This window comes from Panthera uncia, chromosome X (genome assembly GCF_023721935.1).
Source record: "Panthera uncia isolate 11264 chromosome X, Puncia_PCG_1.0, whole genome shotgun sequence".
In the NCBI taxonomy this organism is placed as follows: domain Eukaryota; kingdom Metazoa; phylum Chordata; class Mammalia; order Carnivora; family Felidae; genus Panthera; species Panthera uncia.
In genome coordinates, this window is record NC_064817.1 from 92,980,489 (window position 1) to 93,006,478 (window position 25,990).

General features: G+C 47.5%; 1 protein-coding gene and 1 long non-coding RNA gene across 4 annotated transcripts in view; both read left to right on the forward strand.

Moving 5' to 3' along the window:
* IL13RA1 (interleukin 13 receptor subunit alpha 1) overlaps positions 1-25,990 on the forward strand; it is a 68,894-nt gene that overhangs the window by 29,329 nt on the left and 13,575 nt on the right. The window contains exons 5-10 of one of the 3 annotated variants that reach the window (XM_049644761.1): positions 7,636-7,823; positions 10,570-10,721; positions 17,669-17,716; positions 18,005-18,137; positions 21,351-21,447; positions 23,865-23,949. In XM_049644761.1, the coding sequence (XP_049500718.1) occupies positions 7,636-7,823; positions 10,570-10,721; positions 17,669-17,716; positions 18,005-18,137; positions 21,351-21,447; positions 23,865-23,949 (703 nt within the window). Of the gene's footprint in view, positions 1-7,635; positions 7,824-10,569; positions 10,722-12,194; positions 12,364-13,797; positions 13,982-17,668; positions 17,717-18,004; positions 18,138-21,350; positions 21,448-23,864; positions 23,950-25,990 lie in introns of those variants that run through there. The other 2 variants (XM_049644762.1, XM_049644763.1) reach the window with 2 other exon arrangements.
* LOC125932249 (uncharacterized) lies at positions 14,213-17,489 on the forward strand. The gene is made up of 2 exons (XR_007460558.1): positions 14,213-16,544; positions 16,579-17,489. It is a non-coding gene; the product is annotated as an uncharacterized LOC125932249 (long non-coding RNA).

Sequence of the window (25,990 nt, forward strand, 5' to 3'; positions counted from 1 at the left end):
CCAGGACCTTCCAGGGAGGCCCCGGGGACTTGCATTCACCTCCCCCCTCCCCACCCCTGCCGGCTCACAGGGCACTGCTGACAGCGTTGAGAAGCACTGCATGTGAGGCCAGATGGCACTGATGCGGTGTGGTTCAGTCTTGAGGGTGTCTTTCTTTCCTCCGAGATCAACAGTTCTCGTGTGAGGCATTGTAGTTTTACTTGCCCGCTTGTGGCACTCGTTTCTGCTTTCATCAAAGCCCGGCAGGGGCGCCTGGGTGGCTCAGTCGGTTAAGCATCCGACTTCAGCTCAGGTCACGATCTCACGGTCCGTGAGTTCGAGCCCCGCGTTGGGCTCTGGGCTGATGGCTCAGAGCCTGGAGCCTGCTTCTGATTCTGTGTCTCCCTCTCTCTCTCTGCCCCTCCCCTGTTCATGCTCTGTCTCTCTCTGTCTCAAAAATAAATAAACGTTAAAAAAAAATTAAAAAAAAAAAAAAAAAAAAAAAAGCCCGGCAGCGGCGGCCCGGTGGCTTTGCCATAAGGCCCACACTCCTCAGCACTACGGACAAAGCCCTTTCTGACCGCGCTCCTTCCTGGCCTCAGCCTCCTCTCTCCCCTGCGCACCTCCAGCCTCTTGCATCCTGCCTGCCGGCCTGGGCCGAGCTCCTTTCGGTTCCTCAAACAGACCCTTCAGACACTCCAGCACAACAGGGGAAGCACCCTGCATCCCCTCCCAGCCCAGCCTTTGTCCTTTCCCCTCTGCTTTGCCCTAATCTCAGCTAACACACCGCTTCCTTCACAGAAAGCCTCCCTTGGCCTCCGAAGTCTAGATACGTGCCGAGTCGTCATGTCCCATGGTACCTTGCATTTTCCTGCGACATAGAACTCAGCACAATGTGTTGTCACTTCCTGTTTACTTATCTCCCTTGAGAGCGGCTGTGTTTTGTTACCCTCAGTGGCTGACACACGGCAGGTGCTCCAGAAATAAGTTTTAAATGCGTGGTACCATCCAAGGAAGCTTAGAGAACATTTGGGATTGGCAGGAAGGCTTAGGATGGGTAAGCAACTCCAGGAGCATTTTAGTTCAGGAGTTAAAAGAGACAAGCATTGAGTAGATCGGACTCCCCAAAGAATTGCTAGCGAAGGGGTCAGAGAACTAAGCCTGCGGGGCACCTGGGTGGCTCAGTCGGTTAAGCATCCGACTCTTGATCTCAACTTCAGGTCTTGATCTCAGGGTTGTGAGTTTAAGCCCTGCATTAGGCTCCATGCACGGGAGAAAGAAAAGAAAGAAAGAAAGAAAGAAAGAAAGAAAGAAAGAAAGAGAAAGAGAGAGAAAGAAAGAAAGGAAAGAAAGAAAAGGAAAGAAAGAGGGAAAGAAAGAAAGGAAAGAAACAAGGAAGGAAAGAAAGAAAGAAAAGAAAGAAAGGAAAGAAAGAAAGAAGGAAGGAAAGAGAAGGAAAGGAAGGAAGGAAAGAAAGAAAGAAAGAAAGAAAGAAGGAAAGAAAGAAAAGAAAAGAAAAGAAAAAAAAGAAAGAAAGACTGCCTCTGACAATGTTGCAGTGCAATCTGGGGAGAGCTGTTACTACAGTCTTAGAAGTTGGTAGCATCCTTGTGTTTCTTATGCTGTTAACTCCTTGCTTTCCCAGGAGTTGTTATGGGAAAAATCACAGGGAAAACCTTAAAAGAGTCTGTGTCTATAGAAGGTTCAGAGGAAGGAAGGAAAAGTCTTAAAGCTGTATCTCATTCCATGGCCGACTGTGCAGGAAGCACAGTGCAGGAAGCCCAGTTATAACTGGGTTATAGGAGTCAAGGTGTGCTAGAGGTTAACGGAGGCCACATCGTAGGGGTTCTTTTTTTTTTAAGGTTTTTTTTTTTTTTAAGTTTATTTATTTTGAGAGAGAGCAGTGGAGGGGCAGAAAGAGAGAGAGAGGGAGAGAGAGAGAGGAATCCCAAGTGGGCTCCTCGCTGCCAGTGCAGAGCCCGACCTAGGGCTCGAACTCATGAAACTGAGATCGTGACCTGAGCCGAAAGGAAGAGTCGGACGCTTAACCGACTGAGCCACCCAGGCGCCCCTGTCCTGGGAGTTCCTATAAGAGGAAGAGCGGGAAGTGCCTTGAGGCATGCACTGGCACAAAACAAGTCTTCTTGCAGACTGCAAAACCAGCACCCCCTCTGGGTGAATAAATTACAAAAAATTGGACCCACCGATTTTGAAAAAGCATTCTTCTTCCTCTGGGTTGAAGCGTTTCCCTTCCTCTGGGCCGCTGCAGCATCTTGCCAAAGCCGGCAGCAGAGAGTGCTTGGGTTGGCTCTCAGCCCTCAGTTGCCGCCTCTGTGCAGAGTATAATCTACAACCCTAGGAGGTGGCTCAGGAAGCCATCTGAAGAGAGTGGTGGTTGACTGGTACCTGAGGGGACAGGTATCAGGGATACCACTCTTGTTATACGTATTCCCACCATGGGTCATCAGAGTGGACTCCTTCTCCAGTATATGTGACCTGTGCTAACACGGAAGCCACAACTCACCTGTGACTATTTACATACCAATTTAAATTAAAATTAATTAAAGACCTGTCGAATGAAAACTTCAGTTGCTCAGTCTTACCAGTCAGTTTCCCACGTGGCTAGTGGCTCCTGCCTTGGACAGCACAGATAGCGAACATTTCCATAATCCCGGGAAATTCTGTTGGACAGTGCTGGTACAGAGTCTATATCCTTCTGCCCTCAGCACCCCGCAGCTTATTCTTTTCTGGAGCCACACTGCCTGGGTTTAAATCTTAGCCCTCTTCTATGCTAGCAGTGTGATTTGGGGCAGGCCCCCTGTCTCTAAGCCTCAGTTTTATAATCTGTTAAATGGGCACAGTCACACTAGTGCTGCCTCTTAAGGTTGTTGTAAGGGCTGTTACTGTGTGAAAAGCGTTTGGAGCTGTACCTCACTGCTAACACACACGAATGAGCACTCCGTGCGAGGGAGCTACATGGTGTTTTTATTATTCATCCGTGGGAGCTACATTGTAGCTCACAATTCATAACCTCACAATTCGTAACCTCCCCCATCATCATTTTATTATTCATCCGTGCTCCCTTGCAGGTGTAGCCAGTACACACTGCTGGCTTCTTCCACCACTTGGAAGAATCAGGAGCTAGTTCTTACCTCCTCCTCCCCTGCCCCTCCCCTAGAGAGATCCTTCCCAACCAAAACCACAAAAGAAAGGCAGATGCATGGCTCGTTTGCTATCAAGTGCTTGGAATTGGTTTAGGTACCAGTTTAAATCATGTCAAGCAGTCAGAGATGGTTTCCCTAATCCCCAGTTAGGAGATGGAGAATCACTTTGAAACTCCAGGGCTGTGACTTCGGGTCCTGCAGGGCTAGTCTGGCATTACACGGAGCCTGACCTCAATAGCTACAGACTAGCTCTGCCAGTGAATTTTAGGGAATTTTGTACCACATTAATCATCTTCAGAGTTGGGGAAATAGTCTTTAAATTTGTCCATTTCCTCCTTATCCCTATAGTGTGAGTCCATGGAGAGTTTCCGTGTGTGAATTTTAGCAGGAAGCACCTGAGTGCCTTCTAGCTCAGGTTCTTATCTGATATTTCACAAGAAGTCCCCAAAAGTTGTCTATTCGAAAGCCAATATTTCCCCTTTTGTTCTTTTTTCTAAATTACAACCGATTTTTTTTTTTTAATTTCCTATCTGGGATCCATGAGAGTATGTGAAACACTTGGGGTACAGAAGTGAGAAAAGAATCTTAAAGATTAACCACTAGAGAAGTTCCTTTCATGAGATGAAAAAAAATTAATTTTCTGCATATATATATACATATATATATATATATATATATATTTTTAGTTATGTAACAAAAGTCTCATAAGTTTCTTCAGTTTCTGTTTCTGGGTGTGGGCAGAAAACATTCCAGGCCTGTCTGAGCTAAAAACTAGCCGCGGCACTAACTTAGTTTTTAAGGCTGTGTTCATTCATGAACTACAGAGGCCTACGACCAGGAGAAAAACTTTATGTACTGTCTCTTAAGGGGCAAGAGCATTTTAGGTATTTAAATATTTCTTTGCATAGCGTTTGAGGGAATAAAATACATTAGATCTGAGTTTGGGGATTTGTTTTTAAAGACTTTTTTTTTTTTTTTTTTGTAGAGAAGTTTTAGGCTTGTAACCAAGTTGAGGGGAAGATAGAGATTTTCCGAATACCCGCTGCCCTCACAATTCATAACCTCCCCCATCATCAACATCCGTCCCCTCCCCCCCCCACCAGAGAGATACATGTTTGTTACAGTTGACGAACCTGCACTGATACATCCTGATCACTCAAAGTCCATACTTTACCTTCAGGCTCACTTTTGGTGTTGTATATTCTGTGGGTTTGGACAAATGTATCATGACATGTATCTATCGTTATAATATCATGCAGAGTATTTTCATTGTCCTAAAAAAATCCCCCGTCCTCTGCCTGTTTATTCATCTTTCCCTCTGCAACGCCTGCAGCCGCTGATCTTTTCATTGTCTCCGTAATTGTGCCTTTTCCAGGATGTCGTAGAGTTGGAATCATACGGCATGTAGCCTTTTCACATTGGCTTCTTTCACTTAGTTAATACACATTTAAGTTTCCTCCATGTCTTTTCATGGCGTGATACCTCTTTTTTTTTTTCATGCTGAATAACATCCCGTCGTGCGGATGCACCACGGTTTATTTCTCCGTTCGCCTGCTGAAGGGTGTCTTAGTTGCTTCTGAATTCTGGCAGTTATGAATAAAGCTGCTATAAACGTTTGTGTGCAATGTTTTGCACTGACGTACGTTTTCGACTCCTTTAGGTAAATACCAAGGAGCCCAGTTGCTGATCACATAGGAAGAGTAGGTTTAGTTTTGGACGAAGCCACCAAACTGTGTCCCAAAGCGGCTGTACCATTTTGCATTCCCCCCAGCAGTGAATGAGAGTTCCTATTGCTCCATACCATCCCCAGCATTTGATGTTGTCAGTGCTCCGGATTTTGGCCATGCTAATAGGTGTGTAGTGATATCTTGTTGCTTTAATTTGCATTTCCCAGATGACATATGATGTGGGACGTCTTTCCATAGGCTTCTTTGCCATCTGTTAAATCTTCTTTGGTGCGGTGCCTATGAAAGTCTTTAGCTCATTTTGTAACTGGGTTGTTTTCTTATTATCTTAAGAACTCTTGGGGCGCCTGGGTGGCTCAGTTGCTTGAATGTCCGACTCCTGATTTTGGCTCAGGGCATGATCCCAGGGTCATGGGATCAAGCCCTGCATCAGGCTCCATGAGCGGGAAGCCCGCTGAAGATCTTTTCTCTCTCTCTCCCTCTGCCCCCTCTCCCCTGCTTGCACTCTCTCTTTCTCTCTCTCTCAAAAAAAATTCTTTGTATATATATATATTTTTAATTTATTTAGTTTTTATTTAAGTAATCTCTACACCCAACAAGGGGGCTCAAACTCATGACCCCGAGATCAAGAGTCACATGCTCTTCTGATGGAGCCAGCCAGGCACCCTGAATTCTTTGCATATTTTAGAGAACTATCCTTTATAAGATAGACATGTCTTTTGCAAACATTTTCTCCGAGTCTGTGGCTTCTTTTTCTTACTCTCTTGCTATTCATTTTTACAGGGCAGAAATTTTTTTTTGATGTTTGTTTATTTTTGTGAGAGAGACAGACAGAGTGCGAGCAGGCTCCAGGCTCTGAGCTGTCAGCACAGAGCCCAGCGCGGGGCTCAGACTCAGGAACTGTGAGATCATGACCCGAACCAAAGTCAGATGCTTAAGCGACTGAGCCACCTAGGTGCCCCAGCAATTTTTGATTTGAGTGAAATCTAGGTGATTGATTATTTCTTTTATATAGATCACATCTTTGGTGTTATATCCAAAAAGTCGCCGCCACACCCCAGCTCATCTAGGTTTTCCCCAGTGTTATCTCCTAAGAGTTTTGTAAGTTTGCACCTTACATTTAGGTTTGTGATCCATCGTGAGGTTGGTTTCGTGAATGGCGTAAGGAGCGGGTCAGGATTCGCTTCTTGGCACGTGGACATCTTGTTGTTCCAGCACCGTTTGCTGAAGAGACTGTCTTTGCCCCCGTTGTAGTGCTTTTACTCCCTTGTCAAAGATCAGTTGACTCTATTTATGAGAGTGGATCTGAGTTTTAGAAAACCTGATTTGCAGCAGAATCCCCTGGAGACATGCTGTCAGAGTGCTCACTCCTGGGCCCTGGGCCACACCCGCTAAGTAGGAATCTCAGGAGAGGGCTTGAGGAATCTTCACTGTATACGGCTGCAGGTGATTCCGAGGTAACAAGTCAAGAGTTTGGGACTCGTTACTCCTGGTTCGTTTTTAAATCTGTCTTCCCTTCTGTGGAAACCTTTGCACGGCTCCCATTGTGGCTGACGTCAGGCTTGACTCTGTCTTCTGCCAGGTAGTACAAGAGAGAATCCTTGGATAGCCTAGACAGAAAAGTGTAATGAGTGCCTTCTGTGTGCCTGCGCTGTGCTAGATGCTGGTGATCAACGGGGAGAGGTATGTGTAGAGGTTCGAAATGGGAAATGAGACGCCAGCGGACCTGGTTTCAAAGGCACTGAAAGCTACGTGGTGGAGTAAGACACTTAGAAAACCACTGTATTCCGGAACGTTCACCTGGCAGTGATTGGAAGGCACTAATGACAAAGGTCAGGGGGGTCAGTCTGAAAAAGGCAGGAAGCCTGAAGTGATTAGGGCGTGAGACAAGGTGAGGGTCACAGGAATGTCGCAGGAGAGACTCCAAGAAGCTTTGTGGAGGAAGAAATGACAGAATTTGGTGATAGAATATAGGGAAAAGAGGGGGGGACGGAGGGGGGAAAGGGTGATCTCAAAGGCTGTAATCTAGGAGCCCAGAGAAAACGAGCTCTGACTGATGGGAACGGGGAAGGTTAGAAGGAAGGCAATTTAGCAGGGAAGAGAGGGCATAAGGACGTTGGCTTTGACGCCGGAGTGGAACACACAAATGGAGCAGTTAAAAATCTGGGACTGGCTCCAAGGAATCCCCAGTGTAGAAAGTCTAGTTGAGGAATTGAAATGGTAAACCGGGGAAAGATGGATGAGGGCGTAAGCAGTAGAAAGGAATGTGCACAGGGCCGAGGACTGGATGTGAACCCTCTGAGAAGAGAGAAGGGGGAGGAGAAGCCAAGAAAACAAGGCAGGCAGACAGAAGGGCCAGAGGAGAGCCACGGAATTCAGCACGTGAGACATTTTCAAGAAGCATACAACTTCTCATCCTGGCCTCGGAACATCCCTCATACGGACGAGGGAAAGGAGGCAGGGCTCCATAGCTATTGAAAGTAGCCGGGGTCGGGGCGCCTGGCTGCTTCAGTCGGTAGAGCATGTGACTCTTGATGTCGGGGTTGTGAGTTCGAGCCCTACGTTGAGTGTAGAGCTTACTTAAAAAAACAAACAAGTGTTCATCGAAAAGGAACCTTCGTTTCCTCCTAGAGTATGAAACAGAGCCACATTATAAAACAGGGTTTTAGGAAAAGCTATCTTTCCATATTGCAAATACTGCTTTTCGTGGTCCTCTTCAGTCACTGAAAAGCAAACAAATGTCTGCCTTTGTTTCCTGAATACCTTGTTACAAATAATCCAGAAGGTTGTCTCCTTATATCTTGCAGGCACAGCAGCCTGGGAAAAATTCTTCAATGTGAAAACATCTATAGAGAAGGTCAACACATTGGTTGTTCCTTTGCTTTGACTAATTTGAAGGATTCCAGTTTTGAACAACACAGCGTCCAAATAGTGGTCAAGGATAATGCGGGGAAAATTAGACCATCCTTCAATATAGTGCCTTTAACTTCTCATGGTAAGTTTTAGAAGTCCCGTACGACAGTGTGGATAGAAAGCATTACGTCTTTTGAACAATCAATACAGATACTAAAAAGTGACGATTCTGGTTTTAGGATTTTCCCAGAAAAAAGGATTGCATTTATGTATACCTTTATTTGAGTTTTTTTAAAAGAAGCAGGCTTGCAAATTCTAATGGTTCTTGAGCCCGTGTGTCACATGTTTTGTTCTTATTTGCTTCTGAGTGTGTTCAGACTCAGAGCACACAGTTAGCTGTAGAACCGAGATCGGATACAGGCTCTCTGTCTTTTAAGATCCGTTCTCTTTTAGGGGTACCTGGGTGGCGCAGTCCGTTAAGTGTCCAACTCTTGCTTTCGGCTCGAGTCGTGATCTCGCAGTTCGTGGGATCGAGCCCCGTGTCGGGCTCTGCACTGTCAGCTTGAGATTTTCTCTCTCCCTCTCTCTGTCTCTCTCTCTGCCCCTCTCCACCCCCCCCCCATTTCAAAATAAATAAACGTAAAAAAAAAAATCTCTTCTTTTACTTATGATACTTGAGAGTCTCTTAGTTGAAAAAAGGACTGGACTGGAGGAGGAGTGACCAGAAGTGATACTCAAACCAGCTGATGTGCTGGGCAGCACAGGCAGCCACCAGTCAGAACAACCAAAGCAGCCGAGTGTTGGCCCGTTAGAAAGAGGCCTCGAGTTGAAAACAAAATGTCTGCTTGAGGTCCTAGGTCTTCACATCGGACAAAGCATATACACTCTCTTTCAGCATTTCCTGGAGAGTCCCTCTGACCTCAAAGGATTGTCATGAGTTCCAAATGATGTGAGGTATATACGTGTTCTGTAAGCCCCTAAAGCAGGCTACCGTAAGCATCATGTGTATTTATGTGTTGCAAGGTCCCAACAGGGAGCTCAGATTCTGGCTGAGAGAGATACAGAAAATATATCAGCAGATAACCATGCACTGACCAGGTTCCCAAGTCTGCGACTGGAACACTATTTACCACTCCTTCAGATAGTCGTGGAAGTGAATTCTACTAGTGGACCGAAGGCCAGGGGAGTGAGGTCATGGTAACCTGCCAAGTTGGATAATCTGAGCCCTTCTCTGTCCTGCCCCTCGCTTGGCTGACTGTCCTTGATGGACCTTTCAAAGCTCGTTTTCCTACCCTTCTTCCTGGAGATTAGTGGTGCCAAAAAGGGAGATCCTCCGGAGCTGGAAGACGATAGCTTCAAGTTGTTTTCTGTCATTGTCCATTCTCTTCCTCCTCCTCTTCTTCGTCTTCTTCTTTGTCGTCGTCGTCTTCTTCTTCTTTTTATTTTTGAGAGAGAGAGAAAGCACGTGCAAGTGGGGGAGGGGCAAAGAGATAGAAGGAGGCAGAGAGAATCCCAAGCAGGCTCCGCACTGTCAGCGTGGAGCCTGATGTGGGGCTCAAGCTCATGAACTGTGAGATCGTGACCCGAGCTGAAATCAGGAGTCGGACTCTAAACTGACTGAGCCACCCAGGCACCCCCTCATCCGAATTCTTTTCTGTTGCTTAGTCTTAAGCATAGTTGACTCATTAAAAAGTAAATGGACTAGGCTAATTTTTTTACTTTATTTAAAAAAAAATTTAATGTTTATTTTAGAGAGAGAGAGAGAGAGAGAGAGAGAGAGAGAGCACGAGCAGGGAAGGGGCAGAGAGAGAGGGAGACACAGAATCCAAAGCAGGCTCCAGGCTCTGAGTTGTCAGCACAGATCCTGACGTGGGGCTCGAACTTGTGAACCACAAGATCATGACCTGAGCCAAAGTCGGACACTCAACCAACTGAGCCACCCAGATGCCCCCTTTGTTTACTTTATTTTTAATTGTGGCTATAATCATGTAACATTAAATTTCCCATCGTAACCATTTTTTAAAAATACTTGCTTTTAAAGTTTATTTATTTTGAGAGAGAGAGAGAGAGAGAAAGTGAGTGTGGGGGGAGGGCAGAGAGAGAATCCCAAGCAGGCCCCGAACCATCAGCATAGAGCCGGATTCAGGGCTCGAACCCATGAACCGTGAGATTATGACCTGAGCTGAAAGCAAGAGTCGGTCGGTTAACTGACTCAGCCACCCAGGCACCCCTCCCGTCGTAACCGTTTTTGACTATACGGTTCAGAGGTGTCAAGTGTATTCACATTGGCATGCAACGGATCTCTAGAACTTTCTCAGATCTTTTTAGAACTGAAACTCGATGCCCACTAAACACTGATTTCCCCTCCCCCAGCCCTTGGTAACCAGCTTTCTATTTTCTATGATTCTGACTCCTTTAGGTACCTCTTCTGGGTGGAATCCTACAGTGTTTGTGATGGGCGTATTTCACTTATTTCACTTATTTCACGGTCCTTGAGGTTCATCCGTGCCGTGGCGTGTGACAGAGACTAGGCTGATGTTTTAATTGGGGTCTTTGCGCAAGTGAGTGGCGCCTGGGGACACCCCTTGTGCCCGGTGCCCCCCGTTATCCATTAGGTGGATGCACATGTGGACCTAAGGGCTTCTTTTCTTTATTCTCTGTCACAGCTAGATGTCCTGATTATGCCCCATCCGTGTTCTAACCGGATGCAGGTCAGAGTTCACGTCATCTTCCAGACACCCCGAAGATGTTCGTTAGATCCATTTGGCTAGGCAGCTGAAAATAAGCTTTCTGCATTCATTGTGACCTTCATTATCTCTACCCGTGGATGAACCTCATCAAAATGAACCCTGGAAGCTAATCTGTATGCTGCTATTTCTGTCTTTCAGTGAAACCTGATCCCCCACATATTAAACGGCTCTTCTTCCAAAATGGTAACTTGTACGTGCAATGGAAGAATCCACAGAATTTTTATAGCAGATGCTTATCTTATCAAGTAGAAGTCAACAACAGCCAAACAGAGACGCATGATATTTTCTACGTAAGTTTTTCTTAGCTAGTTGACGTAACTTGGCTATTTTTCTGTCACTCGAGTTTCTTACAGGGTAATATACTGAAACGTCAGTGAAATGCAGCTCTTAGATTTGTCACCTGATGATGACAGTAATGAACTTTCTCGTCTGAAATAGGGCGTGGTGGGAGCTTTGAGGGTCTATGGTAGTGGCACTGGCCGTCAGATTCAAGCCATTCGTTGATTCATGTGCTGAACGCATTTTCAGTACATATCTACCACGTGCCGGGCGCTGTTTTGTGTGCACGTGACCCTGACGCGAAGGTCTTTTTTTCCCATGAAACCTCCCTACTGGAAAATGAGTATGTAAATGAGCAAGCTGATTTCAGAGCACGAAGGCTGTGAAGATAATTAAATAGGTCATGTAGTGGCATGACAGGCGAGCCTGAGGGAATATGAGGTTGGGCAGTCATCTGAAGTGATGACATTGGAGATGAGACCAGAATGACGGGCAGGGGCTAGCCATGGGAAGATCTGGGGGTGGGGGGAACAGCCAGTACAAAGACTCTGAGGCAGGAATGGGCTTGGCCTGTGTGAGACACAGAGAGGAGACTCGGGTGGCCAAGATACAGTAGGAAAAGATGCGTAAGCGGGAGGCCGGGGTCAGATCGGGTAGATACTTCGAGGCTCTGGTATGGCCGTTCCCTTTTCTTGGAATTTGTGGCAACTAAGGTATTCCACTTTGAGGAGTCCGTATTTGTTGGCGTATGTACGTTTACGCTCCTGGGAAGCTAATACAAAACATACTAATTAGAGGTCCCCGTGGGCCACCGGCCATAACAGGATGTGGTGTAACCTCAGGGCGTCCGTCCCATTCTTCCGCTTTACGGGAGAGGTCACACACTTGGGCCTTAAACATTTTTGTTTGGACCACAGGCACGGTGGGGGTTCGTTTATTAAATTTGACGGAGGCAAACCATAAGAGGCTTAAATACAGAGAACAAACGAAGCGTTGCTGGAGGGACGTGGGTGGGGGATGGGCTAAACGGGCAACGGGCCTTAAGGAGGGCGCTCGTTGGGATGAGCACCGGGGCTTCTGTGTGAGTGATGAATCGCTAAATTCTACTCCCGAAGCCTAACTTGAATTTAAACAAATACATTTAGGAAACCAAAACAACAACAACAACAACAAAATTGGGAAATTTTGCCCAGATTCAAACACCCTGGCCCCCGAGGAGTGTAGTTTCCATGAGGTGGCGCCGCAAGACCACAGGGGCCGGGCCGTGGCTCGTGTGCCACCTGCCGGCGGGGGGGGGGGGGGGGGGGGGGGGGGGGGGGGGGGGGGGGCGTGTGCATTCGCATTTCAGAGGTTGGAGCCCGAGTGTTTCGTATTGGCTTTTAAAGGACCCCGGCATCTCGCACGTGGGCACATGCTTTGGTCCAGTTGTTTTGGCTCATCGTGGGAGTTTCAAAATACTTACTAAAATAAGCCACTGTTGACAGGCTGTAACTCCAGAGGGACTGGCCGGGTCCGCAGCTGACCGGAGCGTCTCTGGGCATCTGCAGGTGAATCTGTTTGCCGAAATAGAATCACCATTATCCGTACCAGAGAGTGGTGTCCCCATACCGTGCTGCAAAGGGAAAGAGCAAAGGGCTTCCAAGTGGGGAGAAGGTGAGGCTTGGATTTACGGCGGAGTCAGCTTGTCAGAGCGCTGAAGCATACTTGACTACTCCAGCCTCTCCTGCTCCCTTCTGTCTGAAATCCTGAGACACATGCTGCTCGTATTACTCATTTGGCACCGAATTGTGTCCTGCGAGTTACCCCGATCACATGTTTGAGCCTTTTCTCTTGACTAAAAATAAAAGCTCCTGCAGGGAGGACTTCGGGGGTGTTTACTTTGTGCCGCTCCCGCTAACAGTGGCTAGCACAGATCGAGCGATTACTATGTGCTAGGCATTTTATTTTATTTTTTAAATGTTTTCTGGAGAGAGAGACCGAGAGAGCGAGCATGCGAGTGGGGGGTGGACAGGGACAGAGGGAGAGAGAGAGAGAAAATCCCGATCCCGAGCAGGGATTCTCCACGCTCAGCATGGAGCCCGATGCGGGGCTCGATCCCACGACCCCGGGCTCACGACGTGAGCAGACATCAAGAGTCGGCGGCTCAACTGACTGAGCCACCCGGGCCCCCCTGTGGTAGGCATCTTAATGGACACATTATCTCAACCCTTTCTTGTAATCCTCACGGTTACCCTGACGATCTAGGTCCTATCATTTTGTCCCCATTTCACAGAGGAGCAAATGTGATCTGACCCCAAAGCTTGTGCTGGTAAGCACTGGGGACCACCTCAGTACTTCCTCTTAATAGTAACAGCCATCCCTTGTTAAGTGTTCATGATATGCTACAAAGCTACTCTTCTAGATGCTTCTTATACAGTAGCATAGAACAGTCTGTGAAGTGGTTCTATTTTAATCTATATTTTATTGGGAAACTAAGGCTCAGAGAGGGTAAGTAACTTGCTACAGGCCACACAGCTGATCAGTTGGTCTTTATGTAGTCAAAGGTTGGTCCTGATGTATTAAACTTTGAGAATATTTGGGATTAACACCATGTGCACGGTCATCACTTAATAAATTATTGTCGAACTGAGTTAATCTTTTTTACAAACTTTTGAACTGAAGAGCGTGTACATGCTATGGAATTTGTCCTCCTAAATCAGAACTGTAGCCTATTTGGAATTAACTCTGTTTACACATTTGAGCCGAACATTCTTTCCCCTGGCAGATGTTCACCAGCTGCTTCCTCTCCCAGAATGTCATCAGCTTTTTGTACGCTCACTGATTTTGAGCTCCTCTGGTTGGACCCTTCCCCCCGCCCCCCCCCCCGCCCTGTTTTTTGCGAGCCTTTTTGAGGAATTATTTCGCCTGGTGTTCTAGTTAAGAGGGGGAAGTAGGCTGGGACATGAGCTGGTGCCATCACATGGGGGCTGTGGGCAGAAGTAACTCATGACAGAATCACAAAGCAAAGAATGACTCTTGTTTAACCACCCCCCTTCTCCCCAAACTCTCTGCTTGGTCCTCTGTGCCCTTGTCTTCCTTCTCCCACAGGGGTATCTGAGCAGCCCATAAACTATGCAAGGGAATTTACATTTGAACAAGAGCCCAGAACCTTCCATTTGCGCCGTGATTTGCTGATGTTTGGAATCCATATATATCTGGGAGATGGTCATGAGGAGGGAGACACGAACCTGCAACCCGATCCATCAAGTGGTAGTTGACACTTGTGATTCCCCAGCAGGTCTCTGATTCCCAAGTGGCCTCTTCACTGCCCTGGAAAAGGTAGCGATAGGACAACTCTCCATCACTCAGCCGGCCTTCCAGCTCATCACAAACGCTGCAGGGAACCATTTAGTGAATAACATGCACGGTCAAAAATCATAGCTCTGTGCTCTGGTTTTTGTCTCGTGTTTAAGCGTCTCTTTGATAAAAGTTGACTGTTTCTTCCAGCTTTGTTGAGGTATGATGGACAAGTAAAAAGTATATATATTTGGGTTGTACAGTGTGATTACTTTCTTTTTTTTTTTTTTTAATTTTTTTTAACGTTTATTTATTTTTGAGGCAGAGAGAGCCAGAGCATGAACGGGGGAGGTTCAGAGAGAGGGAGACACAGAATGTGAAACAGGCTCCAGGCTCCGAGCGGTCAGCACAGAGCCCGACGCGGGGCTCGAACTCACGGACCGCGAGATCATGACCTGAGCCGAAGTCAGCCGCTTAACCGACTGAGCCACCCAGGCGCCCCAAGTGTGATTACTTTCAAGGTGTACAACATGATAACTTCATATGCGTATATCTTGTGAAACGATTACCACAATCAAGTTAATTAACACATCCATCACTTCACACAGTTACCTTTGTTTTAATGTTTATTTATTTACCTTGAGAGAGAAAGCATGCATGTGTGCATGCATGAAGAAGGTGGGGGGGGGGTGGTTGAGAGAGAGAGAGAGAGAGAGAGAGAGAGAGAGAATCCTAAGCAGGCTCTGTGCTCAGCGTGGATCCTGATGTGGTGCTCGATCTCATGACCATGAGATCATGTCCTGAGCCAAAATCAAGAGTCGGATGCTTAACCAACCGAGCCACCCAGGTGCCCCCACCGTTACCTTTTTTTAAGTAGTGAGAACGCTTAAGATCTACTCTCTTAGCAAATTTCAACTATACAATACGGTATTATTAACTACAATCACCATTCTGTACATTAGATCCCCAGAACTTATAACTAAAAGCTTGTACCCTTTCACCAACACCACCCCGTTCCCCCCTTGTCCCTCAGCCCCTTCTGCCACCATTCCACTTTTAGCCTCTACGAACTCAACTTTAAAAACAATTTTTTTTAACTTTTTAATGTTTATTTATTTTGAGAGAGAGACAGAGAGTGAGCAGGGGAAAGGCAGAGAGAGAGGGAGACACAGAATCCGAAGCAGGCTCCAGGCTCCGAGCTGTCGGCACAGAGCCCGACGTGGGGCTTGAATCCATGAACCGTGAGATCGTGACCTGAGCCGAAGTCAGATGCGTAACCCACTGAGCCACCCAGGTGCCCCTGAACTCAACTTTTTTAGATTCCACATATACGTGAGGTCATACGGTATTTGTCTTTCTCTGACTTATTTTGCTTAGCATAGTGCCCCCTGAGTTTCATCCATGTTGTCACAAATGGCAGGCTTTTTCCTTCTTTCTCACGCCTGGATGATATTCCATCATATATACATACCACGTCTTCTTTATTCATCTACGGGTGGACACTTTGCATATCTTGGCTATGGTAAATAATGCTGCAGTAAACATAGGGGTGCACGTACCCCTTTGAATTAGTGTTTTTGTTCCTTTTGGGTAGCGTGATTATTGGATCATAGGGCAATTCTATTTTTAACGTCTTGAGAAACCTCCATACCGTTTTCCACAGTGGCCGCCCCAGTTTGCATTCCCACCGGCAACGCACGAGCGTTCCCCTTTCTCCACATCCTCACCAACACTGGTTATTTCTTGTCTTTGATGTTGGCCATTCTAATAGGCATAAGAGGATGCCTAATCGTGGTTTTGGTTTTCATTTCCCTGATGATTAATGATGTCGAACATCTTTTCGTATAACCTGTTGGCCAGAAGTAGACTACTAATACTAAGCAACAGGTTTTCACTATTCATTTTTCACTCCACTTTCGAAATATTTGCATTTTAGGAACTGATCTGTCTACGTCAGACAGCAAGTGATTTAAATTGTGTGGAAGAGAATTTTGCATCATACTTTGTTTTCTCTGACTCAGTCGTTTTTGACACCATACTCTCAGCAAGGGAGACTGTTTTTTTTTTTTAAACTTTTAATTGATGTAGAGGATCCTATAGAAAAATCACACAATGAGTTTTCACAAGTGATTTTTGCAACTGATTTTTCACTTATGTAACCAGCACCCCAGAAGCCCCATCGTGACCCCTTTTAGCGACTCTCCCAAAGCATGACTGTTACCCTGACTTCTGATCCCATAGATTAGTTTTGTTGCCTCTGTTTATTTTTATTTATTTGTTTTTAAAGTTTATTTATTGATTTTGAGAGAGAACAAGTGAGCAGGGGAGGGGCAGAGGGAGAGGGAGAAAGGATCCCAAGCAGGCTCCACGCTGTTAGCGCAGAGCCCGATGCGGGGCTCGATCTCATGAACTGTGAGATCGTGACCTGAGCCAAAACCAAGGGTCGGGTGCCTGACTGAGCCCCCCGGGCGCCTCTGTTGCCTCTTTGAAGCCTCGTATGAACGAATTCTCCAGCATTTGCTTTTTGTGCGCATCTGCCTTCTTTCACCCAGCGTTCCGTTTAGGAAGAGCCACAGGTATCGTTGCCTGTAGTTGTCAGTGTTTCGTTCTCACTGCATTGGTTCTGTCGTGTCGGTATTATCACATTTGATTTATCCATTCTCCCTTTGGGGCGTATTTGGATAGTTTCCGGTTGGGAGTTTTATGAATAGGGTTTTCATGAACATTTGCGTATTTGTCTCTTGGTGCGCACGTGCGTACGTTTCTGTCGAGCCTGTGTGGGTCAGAGGGTTATATATGATGGTCTCTAAGTGATGATCTGACTGTTCCCAAATGGTTGTGCCCATTTACACCACGAAGAGCAGAAGCGGAGGACGCTAGATGCTTCCCATCCTCATCAGCACTCGGTGTTGTCCGATAGGCGTGTGTGTGTCATTAGCTTGTGGATTTAATTCGCATTTCCCCGATGATTAATGAAGCTGAGCGCTTTTGCACATGTTCGTTGGCAATTTGGAATACCCTCTTGTGAAACGCCTGCTCAAATCTTTTGCCAGTTTTTCTGTGGGGTTGTCTGCGTCTTCCTCGTTAGTTGGTGGGCTATACGTATATGTGCGTGGGTGTGTTCCATATAAATATAAGTATATATTATAAATAGGTATGTATGCAAGTTCTTTGTCAGCGATTGCGGGCATCTTCTCTCACTCGATGCGTCACTTTTCAAATTTCCTGAATAGGATATCTTTGGATGAACAGAAGAAGTTTGGAATTTTGATACAGATGACTTTATAACAATTTTTCCTTTAGGGTTACTATTGTGCGGTTTTATTTAAGAAATCTTTTCCTGCTTCAAGGTCATGAAGATGTTCTACGTTTTCTTCTAAAATCTCGCCGTATTTATGTATTTGTTTGTTCAGTTTATTTTAACTTTCACATTTAGATGTGCGGTCCATTTGGAATTGACTTTGTAAATACTGTGAGGTAGGGGTCAAGAGGTTTTTTTTCTTCCTGTATGTGTATATAATTGATCCAACGCATCTTATTAAAACAAAACAAAACTAGCCTTTCACGGCACCTGGTCCCCTTCAGATGGGATGAAAGGAAACCTTGTTAGAAATGGTGAAATGATGCGGTGGGGTCTTTTCATTCTTTTTGAATGTATTTGTTTTTTTTATATATCTTCCAGGTTGAAGAAGCCAAGTGTCAGAATTCAGAATTTGAGGGAAACCTGGAGGTCAGTAAATTCAACTTTCGCTCTTTGGGTTTAAGCTCACAGAGTGACTGGGGGTGGGGCGGGGTGACTGTAGCCTCAACGGTAACTGCTCTGAGCAAAAGAAACTCCTTTGTTTTGCGGGTTATTGCCAAGTTTCATTTGAGGAGCTAACGTCAGATCATGGGGGCCGCCATCCAAGTGTTGATCGCGTACAGAATTTGGCAGAGAATTCTATTTCCGCGGGATTCAGAAGCAGAAAAGGAGAGCCGTCCGGTAACATGCCTCGTGTGTGTTTGTCTCCCCTCTCAGGGTACAATTTGCTTCACGGTCCCCGGCATCCTCCCCGACACTCTGAACACAGTGAGAATCCGGGTGAGGACGAATAAGCTGTGCTACGAGGACGACAGGCTGTGGAGCAACTGGAGCCAGGCGATGAGCATAGGTGAGGGGACGGGACCTCGCGCGCCACGGAAACCAGCGAGGGGCCGAAGCGGAAGATAGACTGGGGGAGGGGGCGGCACCGCATTCCCGACATCCTCCAGGGGAAGCTGCAATCGCACTGCATTTGCTGTTCGATTACAGCCAAATCACCCAGGTTTAACTCACACCGCGCAGCTCTTTGAAAACCCACAATCCAAAAGGCGTCACTCTCTCTCTCCTGTCCGGTCTCTATGTTTTTAACAACCTGAACAACATACCGGGAGGCGGGCATGATGAAGTCCATAGCTCGTGCCTTGCTAGAGGACCACCCTGTGGGCTAGTGACAGAATCAAGAGTAGAACAGTGACCTTGATGGCGTTTGATAGAGATCAAACCGTATCCGGGTTTGAAGACAACAGTTTCGTGTATTAACGGAGTGCCTGAGCAAACTGGGTGTCAGGCCCAAGAACAGGATTGGAAAGAGCTGTGCTGTTTTTTTTAAAAAAGAAATTTTAATTTTTATTCATATTTGGGGAGAGAGAGAGAGACAGAGCGTGAGTGGGGGGAGGGGCAGAGAGAGAGGGGGACACAGAACCCGAAGCAGGCTCCGGGCTCCGGGCTGTCAGCACGGGGCCTGACGTGGGGTTCGAACCCACCAACCGTGAGATCGTGACCTGAGCCGAAGTCGGACGCTTAACTGACTGAGCCACCCAGGCGCCCGTAGAAAGAGCTACGCTTCATGGATGTGTGTGTGTGTGTGTTGTGGGGTGGAGTGTAGGAGTGACTCAGCGTTGGATCCTTAAATACCCCCGGTGTGTAGCCACAGGCCGCAATGATAGTGTAGCACCCAGAACAAGGGGATACTACAGGGTGAGACACAGTGTCCTGGCCCCATCAGAAGCGTGCAGTGTTCTATTCTGGGCGCCACGTTGTAGGAGCTTCATTGGCAGACTGGAACCTATCATTGAGAGGGTCATCGGGATGTTGAAGAATTGCAAAACTTAGGGACAAGTGGTTGGATGAAGCAAGCCTGGGGGTGAGGAGTCCTGATTGCTGAATTTTAAGTAGAAGAGGAGATAGGTTATTTTCTTTTGTGGCTCCTTGGGGCAAAATAGGACCACCGGAAGAACTTTCTAATAGCTCTCTGACAGTCAGAGAGACAGGTTATTGAGGTAATCGGTTCCCTACTAATTGAGGGACTGAACAAGCTAGGTGCCAGGCATGGTTGTATTCCTTATCTATTGTTGCATAACAAAGAATCTCAAAATTTGGTGGCTTAGAAAACACATTTAGCATCTCACAGTTCCTGTGGGTCAGGAATCTGGGCACAGCGTGGCTCAGTGCCTCTGGCCCAGGTTCTCTCATGAGGTTACAGTCAAGCTGTTGGGTGGGACTGCAGTCTCATCTGAAGGCTTGATTGGGGCTGGGAAACCCACTTCCAAGCTCACTTATGTGGTCGTCGGAAAGCCTCTGTTCCTTGCTGGCTGTTGGATGGGGGCTGTAGCAGGTTGAATCATCTCCCTCAAAAAGATACGTTCGGCTCCCAACTCCTATACCTGTGAATGTGACTTTATTTGGAAATGGTTTTTGCAGATGTGATCAGGTTAAGATGAGGTCACACCATTAAAGTAGACCCTGCATCTGATGACCAGTATCATTATGAGAGAGGATACACAGAAACACGAAGAGACCCCCCCCCACCCAGGGAAGAAGGCCCTGTGAGGATGGGGGCAGACGATGGAGTGATGCAGGTATAGCCAAGGAACCCCAAGGGTTCCCGGGAGCCACCAGAAGCTAGGAGGAGGCAAGGAGGGATTCGTCTCCAGAGCCTTCAGAGGGAGCACGTCCCTGCGGATTGCTTTTGGGCGTCTAGCCTTCGGAACTGTGAGAGAACACACGTCTATCGTTTTAAGCCAACCGATGTGTGGCGATTCACTCCAGCAGCCCTAGGGAGCTCCTGCAGAGGCCTCCCTCAGTTTCTTGCCCTTTGGGCCTTTCATGCAGGCAGGCATTTCATGCCTCATGAAACGGCGACTGGCTTGCTCAAGCAAGTGACTCAAGCAAGAGTGTGTGAGAGGACACCCGGTGTGGAAACCAGTCTTTTGTAACCTAATCTTGGAAATGACATGAACGCTGCCGTTCAGTTCTTTACAGGCAAGTCAGTCAGTCCGGCCCACCCTCGAGGGGAGGAGGTTACGTAAGGGCGTGAGTATCAGGAGGCAGGGATCGTTTGGGGCCATCTTAGAGGCTAACACAGGGATGCTAGGCCCTGACGATGCTTCCTAGGTGGTCATGCCCTCGTGGAAAAGATGAGCACGTAAGCAGACATGACATTCTGCGTGTGAAGCGTAGCAAGTCAACTTCTCAAGTGACCGAGAAGCTTTGGAACTTGGACAGTGCCGGATTTGAGGCCTGACTTACTAAACCCTTCTGAACGAGCCACTAACCCTCTCTGAGCCTTATCCTTCTCATCTGTATAAACAGGAGACACCATCGTCTCTCTCCATAGCATACATAGAAACACATCGAGGCACTCCGGGTGGTATCACGTAGGTAGCAGATGCTCAGTTAAAAATAGTAGTAGTGGTAGTTAGGAGTGCCTTAGGTGTTCTAGTAGTGGTTAAGTGACCAACAAGAAGAGAGAGTCACTGTTAATGACATGATCTTTCTAACAGGTGTAATAGCATTGTGAATAGTGTCTGGAACTAGTTAAGATACCCTGGCTTCAGACAACCCTCAAGGTGTCTTTTCATCTGTGGCATGTTGGGCACTAGAGCAGGACTTTGTTTTTCGCTGCTAAGGGAACGGAAGATGAGATCATTGAAGCGTTTTGGGGGCGCCCGGGTGGCTCAGCCGGTTAAGCGTCCGACTTCAGCTCCGGTCATGATCTCGCGGTCAGTGAGTTCGAGCCCCGCATCCGGCTCTGTGCTGACAGCTCGGAGCCTGGAGCCTGCTTCGGATTCTGTGTCTCCCTCTGTCTCTGCCCCTCCCCTGCTCACAGTCTGTCTCTCTCTCTCTCTCTCTCTCTCTCTGTCTCTCTGTCTCTCTCTCTGAGAAATAAATAAGCATTAAAAAACCTTAAAAATAGAATTGAAGAGTTGGAAAACAGGTTGGGGTAGAGTGCAGAGAAAGCTGCGATCTCGCTAGTTTGATCCAACGGTTGCTTGTTGTTTCCCCCCCCGCCCCCAAAAGGGTTTGATTTCTCATGTCTTTTTGTTTGCTTTCCGTTTGCCAGGTGAGAACGCCGACCCCACATTCTATATAACCATGCTGCTCGCCACCCCGGTCATCGTTGCGGGTGCCATCATAGTCCTCCTGCTTTATCTCAAAAGGTGAGGCGGCCGCCCCGGTCGGCTTGGCGGCTTCTGTTGGCCCTTCCTCTCCAGTTCCTACTGTTCGTGAGAGCGTTTGGTGCTCGCCCCACGTATTAGGAGCACTTTGGCTATCAACGGCTTTTGGTAGTATGGCGCGGCCCAGAGGGATTACCGTGCCCATTTTCTGGGGAGGAAGGTGTCGCGTTAATTTCCCGCGGCCCCGCTCCGGCACCGTTCCCTTCGCGTGTGTTTGGGATCATCGACAGGCCCCGTGTTCACCCTGCTCTTTCAGATGCCTAATACGGCCAAAGGCGGTAGCGCTTGGAATGAAGTCTTGGCGTGACGCATTCAATGACCCGTCCAGTATTAATGCAGGGCAAGCTGCTACTTTAAAGCTGCGGGAAAGAGAACTTCACCAAGTTGTCTCTCTCTGGTCGGTAGAGAGACGGCACTCGGTGCGCGCAAGGGGCGAGCGCCAGATGAGGCTGGAGAGGTTGGCGGAGCCAGATCACGTGGGCCGTGGCGGGGGAATTGAGATTTCGTCCTCAGCATGAGGGGGAATCGTTGCAGAGTGTTAGGCGGGGAAAGGACCCCGCCCTGATTTTACTGTCATGAAAGGTCACCGACACTGCCGAATGAAGAGCTGGCTCGGGCAGGAACGGAAGCGGGTGGGCTGGTCAGAAGGTGCTGCCGCCTTTTGGGGGGTAAAGACGTGGGAAGCCTGGCCTAGGAGGTTAGTGATGGCGGTAGTAAGACGCGGTCAGAGGTGGGACGCATTCGGAAGGTAGAGCTGAGAGCGCTTGCTGATGGCCGCTTGCCCGTGAGGCCCGAGGGAAACTGAGGGTTCACGGAGAGCTCAGGTTTGGGTGAACGCTGGAGCCGTCGGCTGAGAGGGAGAAGATTGTGCGGAGCGCTGGCCCTGGGGCAAAGGGGAAGACTCAGTTTGGAATGTCAGTTCCAGATGGCCGTTAGACACCCAAGTAGGGATGTCACAGGGGTAGTCGTGCGATGAATCTGGAGTTTCGAGGGGAGGTCTGGGCCGGAGATGGAATCTGGGGAGCCCTCGGCGTGTAACTGGACCCGAAGCCCTAAGACTGGAAGAGAGCGCTCGTACAGTGAGAGGGCCAGAGGGCGAGAGACAGAGCCCTGGGCCACGCCGATGTTCAGAGCCTGGGAGATGAGGTGGGGCCACCAAAGGGTAGTCTGAGGCATAAAGATGGGGAGAGGAGAAAAGAAGAAAGTAAAAAGAGGAATGAACCCTGTTCTCGGAAGATTTTTTTTTTTTTGAAATTATAAGCAATGAGCCCCCATCTGGCCTATGATGAGTAAAGCGCCGTTATTCAATTATAGGGGACAGCTCACGCACGCGCGCACACACCCACGCACGCACAGTCATAACCGTGTGAGGTGATGGGTGTGTTAATTTGCTTGATCGTGGTCACCGTTTCATAACGTACAACATCATGTTGTTCACCTCACACGTGTACAATTTTTTTCCCTTGAATAGATCTCATTTAAGCTGGAAAAAACATTTGTGGTTTTTTTCAAATTTATCTTGCGGGGGCGGGGGGGGGCGAGCGAGCGGGCAAGCAGCCTCCGTGCTGACGCGGGGCTCAGTCTCATGAACCACGAGATCATGACCTGAGTCGAAATCAAGAGTCAGACGCCTCACCCAGTTAGCCACCCAGGTGCCCCAAGCTGGAAAATAGTTTTAAAAACGATGAGAGTGGGGCGCCTGGGTGGCCCGGTCGGTTGGGTGACCGACTTCGACTCAGGTCACGATCTCGCAGTTCGTGGGTTCGAGCCCTGCGTCGGGCTCTGTGCCGAAGGCTTGCTCGGAGCCTAGAGCCTGCATGGGATTCTGTGTCTCCTTCTCTCTCTACACCTCCCCCACTTGTGCTCTGTCTGACTGACTCTGTCTCTCAAAACTAAATAAACGTAAAAAGAAATTTTTTTTTTAACGGTAAGAGTATGAGCAGTGTGTTTATCCTGACGGCCCCCTTGTTGCACCCATACTTGGGTGCTGTAAGGACATGGGTTTCTGAGCTTCTTTTGGAATTTTATTCACGGCTGCTTTATCACTAAAGATGACTAGTGCACCATATCTTTTGTCCAAGCCTTCTTTTAAAGTGCCTTTATTTAGGGGCGTCTGGGTGGCTTGGTCGGTTGGGCCTCCGACTTCGGCTCAGGTCATGATCTCGCGGCCCGTGAGTTCGAGCCCCGCGTCGGGCTCTGTGCTGACCGCTCGGAGCCTGCAGCCTGTTTCGGATTCTGTGTCTCCCTCTCTCTCTCTGCCCCTCCCCTGTTCATGCTCTGTCTCTCTCTGTCTCAAAAATAAATAAACGTTGAAAAAAAAAAATAAAGTGCCTTTATTTAAATGGGACGTTTCTGTGGACTGGAAGATTTGATCAAAAAATGTCTCTGTTTTCTTAAAGGCTCAAGATCATTATATTCCCTCCAATTCCTGATCCTGGCAAGATTTTTAAAGAAATGTTTGGAGACCAGAATGATGACAGCCTGGTAAGCACTGATTCCATGAAGTTCAAAACTGGGTTTTGTTCGGAGGCTGTGGGATTTGTAAAAAACAAAAACAAAAACAAACCCAGAAAATGTGCCGTTTTGACCCTTTTTAAGTGTACGTCTCAATGGCATTGAGTACGTTCAACAGTGTCGTGCAACCATTATCGCTATCTCCAGAACTCTTTCATCATCCCAGATAGAAACCGTGCCCGTTAAACGCGGACTTCCCATTCCCCCCAGGAGCTGGCCACCTCTTTTCTACTTTCTGTCTCTATGAGTTTGCCTATTCTGGGTACCTCGTGTAAGTGGAATCCTACAATATTTGTCCTTTTGTGTCTGGCTTCTTTCACTTCGCATAATGTGGTTCATCCGTGTTGAAATATGTATCAGTACTTTATTTCAAAATTGGTTATTTTGGGGCACTTGGGTAGCTCAGTCAGTTGTGTCCGACTCTTAATTTCAGCTCGGGTCATGATTTCCCGGTCATGAGATCAAGCCCTGCATTGGGCTCTGTGCTGGGTGTGGATTAAGATTCTCAAGATTCTCTCTCTCCTTCTCCCTCTGCCTCTCCCCCACTTGCACACACTCTCTTGCTGTCTCTCTCTCTAAAAGAAAATGCAAAATTGATTATTTTAAACTACATTTTACCTAAAAGATTAAAGAAGAGGTGATTTAAAATGTTGCATCTCACAGTACACAGCTGGCTCAGTCTGTTGGGGCATGCACTTCTTGATCTCAGGGCCATGAGTTTGAACCCCACATTGGGCATAGAGCCCACTTAAAATAAAAAATAAGGGGCGCCTGGGCGGCTCAGTCGGTTGAGCGTCCGACTTCGGCTCAGGTCGTGATCTCACAGTTTGTGAGTTCGAGCCCCGCGTCGGGCTCTGTGTTGACCGCTCGAAGCGTGGAGCCGGCTTCGGATTCTGTGTTTCCCCCTCTCTCTGCCCCTCCCCTGCTCATGCTCTGTCTCTCAATAAGAAACAGTTAAAAATTTTTAAAAATAAGTTAAACAATTTTGTATCTCAGACTACGCAGACCATTTGAGAAGTCCTCGGGATACTTTGCCCAGCTCATATCGCTGGGCTTTGTTCTCTCCGGGGTAGGGAATCTGTTCAGTCCAAACCCTCAGTGAGAGGAGCCTTCCAGATGAAACCAGTGCAAAGGGCAGGGTTTCTGCCTCTTGGTGATTTGGGGAAATAGAAAGATAGGGTAAACATGGACATAGATTTTGTTCATGTTGGTGCCTGGAAAGCTGGCCTCCAAAGACAAACTCACCCCAACTGTTACAGTTCGTTTGCTGCAGACTCTCATGCTGGAATTCGTGGCTAGAAAAGCGAAGACCCCAGGGGACCCGAAGAGTTTCAGGTTTCTCCGATAAGTACATTCACCCAAAGAAAATAATAAGGACACTAAATGGAATAAATATCAGCATTATTACATATATCTTAAATTAGTAATATCAGGCCCAGGGCAGTTAATTTAGTGAAATCGTACAGCATAGTACATGATAGCCTGGGCTCTGGAGTCACATTGTCTGGATTCAAATCTCATTTACCATCTGTCTGACCTTAGGTAACTTCCCTAACCTCTCTGTGCCTCAGTTTTCTCATTTGTAACATGAAGGTAATGATACCGCCCGCCTCTTGGTGTCGTTCTGTGGTTTAGATTAATTTAATACATACAGACTGCTTAACATGCCCGGTACCATTACTGGTGCTTAGTACGCGTTAGCGATTAGTATTACTGTGGATGCTTTCCCATTCTTGTGCATCTCCAGACGGTTTCTTTTTTAAGTAAGCTCTACCCCCAACAAGGGGCTTAAACCCATGACCCTGAGAGCAGGAGTCACACGCCGAACCAACTGAGTCAGCCAGGCACCCCTCCCCAAACAATTCTCTTAATAGCAAGTGATTCACAATAGCAGCGATGATATACAGCTCAGGAAGGAAGGCAGGGAGGCTGATTTGCTTTCAGAGGAGGATTCTTCTGGATCAGTCTTTCATCAAGGCATGGTCATACTGCCAGACCCTGAGGGTGGGGC